The sequence below is a fragment of the Lactuca serriola genome, chromosome 5, assembly GCF_051521515.1.
Source record: "Lactuca serriola cultivar US96UC23 chromosome 5, Lser_US96UC23_V15, whole genome shotgun sequence".
NCBI classification, from domain to species: domain Eukaryota; kingdom Viridiplantae; phylum Streptophyta; class Magnoliopsida; order Asterales; family Asteraceae; genus Lactuca; species Lactuca serriola.
The window spans coordinates 347,578,305-347,582,182 of record NC_136412.1 but is presented as its reverse complement, the minus strand read 5'-3'; the positions used below and the strand labels follow the sequence as shown (position 1 = coordinate 347,582,182).

Sequence of the window (3,878 nt, the reverse complement as noted above, 5' to 3'; positions counted from 1 at the left end):
TTTATTTTATTTGTAGTTGTTCTAAAAAAGAAAAAGAATCTTGAGAAACAATGATATAGAAATCATTAAATTGTAAATTTAAATAAATCCCAAAAGATTTATGCGGAATTATTTAGCTACGTATAATTGCGTACATTGTGATGTATCATTATTGTATGGATAAATCATTTAAAATTATGGTTTAGCTTATAATATTTAGACTTTAGAGTGACCCTTCAAAGATGCATTAATTACCCCACCACCCATATCACATGCCACCCCACTCCACCCCAACTCCACCCTACCCCATCCCCCAACACCAACCTTATATATATACACCTCTTCATCCCCTATCATCTCATTCAAAACTCACATCAACAACAACCTTTCACTTTTGAATTAAAACCTACAAAACCCAAATCCTACATCAATCCTCAAATTGAAAGCGACTCCAAACACCTTTGGCATATATACATACATATTTGCAAAAATGTTTAGCTTTTCAGAGCAAAATAACTTATTTGGCCGTCGATGTGTATGGGTCAACGGGCCAGTTATAGTAGGGGCAGGTCCTTCGGGGCTTGCGATTTCAGCTTGCCTTCGGGACCAAGGGATTCCGTTTGTAGTGATTGAAAGATCCGACTGCATCGCATCCCTTTGGCAAAAACGAACCTACGATCGCCTCAAACTCCACCTTCCCAAAAAATTCTGTCAACTTCCTAAAATACCTTTCCCCGAAGAATACCCTGAGTACCCAACAAAGAAACAGTTCATCACTTACCTTGAGAATTATGCCAAAAAATTCGACATCAGGCCACAATTCAACGAGTGTGTTCAGTCAGCTAAGTATGACGAGGCCTGCAAGCTCTGGCGGGTCAAAACCGTCTCGACAGCTGGATCAGTCCGGTCCGAGACTGAGTATATCTGCCAGATGCTTGTTGTGGCAACCGGAGAAAACGCAGAAGGCGTAGTACCGGAAATCGAAGGTCTACAAGACTTCTCCGGTGAAGTCATCCATGCAAAAGACTACAAGTCCGGCGAAAAATTCCAAGGAAAAAAAGTTTTGGTCGTGGGGTGTGGGAATTCTGGCATGGAAGTCTCTCTTGATCTATCCAATCACAATGCGAAACCATCAATGGTGATTCGGAACTCGGTAAGTTACCCACCTTCTTCACGAAACATCAAACCAACAAATATTCTGATCAAGAAAATCAACCCACATTTCAGTTAACAGGATACTAATTCATCATTTCGTGATTTTAGGTTCATGTTCTACCAAGAGAGATGTTCGGAAAATCGACATTCGATTTAGCCATGATGCTGATGAAATGGTTACCTCTATGGATAGTTGACAAGCTTTTATTGCTCTTCGCATGGTTCATAATTGGAAACATCCAAAGTTATGGCATAAAGCGACCATCTTTAGGTCCACTAACACTCAAAAACCACCATGGAAAGACCCCAGTTCTTGACATAGGAGCACTGGAGAAAATCCGGTCAGGCGACATCACCGTCGTGCCGGGAATCAAAAAGTTCACCGGAAAGACAGTCGAGTTAGTCAACGGCGACATCCTCAACATCGATTCTGTCGTTTTAGCTACTGGTTATTTCAGCAACGTCCCATTTTGGCTTCATGTAAGCATCATAGTTCATGTTTTTTACGCATTTCTTCGTAACTGATTGAATCCATTCGTTTTGACTAATTAAAACTTGACTTTCTTAATGAACAGGAATCTGAATTCTTTGCCGAAAATGGATTCCCAAAAACCCCATTTCCAAATGGTTGGAAGGGAAAGGGAGGGTTGTACGCAGCAGGGTTTACAAGGAGAGGGCTGGCTGGTGCTTCTGCTGATGCAATGAAAATATCAAAAGATATTGGAAAAGAATGGAAAGCGGAATTAAAGCAGAAAAAACAGAAGGTTCCTACACATAGAAGATGCATCTCAACTTTCTAATTGTAGAAACTTCATTTTCCTTTTTTCATATTTATTTTTTTATTTTATATATACATATATATATGAATATACTGGGATGTAAAAAAAAAAAAAAAAAAAAAAAAAAAAACAAATGAAAAAGAAGCAGAAATATAGCACAAAGAAGACCAGACCTTTCCAGAAAGCCCAAACATAAGTTTTTGAAGAATGTTCGGGCATTTTGCATGCTGAGGAAGATGAGGCTCTCCTTTTTTTTTTTTTTTTTTTTTGTATATATATGTTGTATACAGAGTGTATAAGAATCACTTCACTAAACAATGAAAAGCCATCTTCTTTTGTTTGTATTTTCTCCAAGCTTGTGCGTTTGAGTTTTCTGGCCATGTATTCGCATGACTTAAATATTGAAACTAAAAGGTCTCAGATCGATCCAATTCTCAAGTTTTCAGTTTGCATGGTGATTTATTGAAAATAACTCGAAAGTAGGTTTAAAATAGAGAAATCAAATACTATTCTCAACTTTTTTTTTTTTCTTTTAACATCTTCTTACACATTTAAAATTATAAAATTTATTATATTTAACAAAATTATTAAAATTTTATTATATTTTCATTATCTAAAAATTATAGTGTTATCCATTGTAAGTCTAAAAATAGGAGGATATTTAATTTCTTTTTAAAATAATATTTTACTTATAAGCACTCAAGCTTAAACATTTGTGTTTCCAAGTCCTTTTAAAGAGAAAAGTTAAAGAAAGTAAAGAAAAATTACCTTTTTTTGGAAGGAAGTTATATAGAAAAGAAAATAATGAGTAGTATTCATAATCCCATTGGATAACTTTCCTCCATATGACGATTTGAAGAGAAAGTAATCCAATACAAAAAAATAAGATATTTTTTTTACCGGTTTTTCCATTCAACCTAATACAATAAAATTATGCAGCATCTATAAATTAACACGATGTTCACCGACATAAACTCATAAAGTGTGTTCTCTATTATCAAACAACTTCATTCTTATATTTTTTTTAAACTTAAGAACACGAAAAAAAGAAAACACGCACAAATATATATATATATATATATATATATATATATATATATATATATATATATATATATATATATATATATATATATATATATAAAATCTTTCCATCCTTTTTTTTTAACTGCTTCTCTTTATTTTGCTCCTCTTTTTATCTTTTCTTTTCTTTTAATAAACGCCGAACACACGGTAGTCTCATTTTCAGTTTACATAGCGATTTATCAGAAAAAAATACGTTTTTAAATAAAAAGTTAATGTCAAGGATTTATCAGAAAAAAATACTTTCCTAATTTAAATTACAGATCGATGTTTAAGGGGAAGGGGAATTATGGAGTATTGGATTCTTGTAGGATTTAAAATGTGTGAAATAATTTGTATTTCAAATATAAGGCATATGGGATGGATGATATACAACTCTTGGATACATTATTATAAAATACATGTGCCCTTCATGATATTCTATTTCCTAAAACATGCTTCATTTATTGATGTGAATACTTATGCTCAACTTGCGGATCAATATATATATATATATATATATATATATATATATATATATATATATATATATATATATATATATATATATATATATATATATATATATATATATAGGGTTAGGTTATTTTGTTTTTAGTAACTATTGTGTATCAGAATGCACAGATCTAGACCATTAGATGAAATATAATCAAAGGTCATGATCTGAGGGTCTATGATAGTAGAATAAGATAACATGTACCATATAATCACACAAATTTGAGCATAAGGGCATTCTAGTCAATTAACCTATATTAAAAAAGGAAAATTTCGGATTTTTATGGATAATTAATTCCTTTATTTTTAAAAATCTAAATATTTTAAATTAATTTAAAATTAAAAATTCGATTTTTATTTTGTCAGAATGATAGAATTTTAACCATA

At 32.1% G+C, this 3,878-nt stretch overlaps 1 protein-coding gene across 1 annotated transcript; it reads left to right on the top strand.

Moving 5' to 3' along the window:
• Positions 1 to 353: 353 nt before the first annotated feature.
• Positions 354 to 2,257, top strand: LOC145055507 (putative indole-3-pyruvate monooxygenase YUCCA5). The gene is made up of 3 exons (XM_079003860.1): positions 354 to 1,132; positions 1,243 to 1,614; positions 1,710 to 2,257. Exons 1-3 carry the CDS (start codon positions 470 to 472, stop codon positions 1,932 to 1,934), a joined length of 1,260 nt encoding a protein of 419 aa, XP_078859986.1. The 5' UTR covers positions 354 to 469; the 3' UTR covers positions 1,935 to 2,257.
• Positions 2,258 to 3,878: the final 1,621 nt, after the last annotated feature.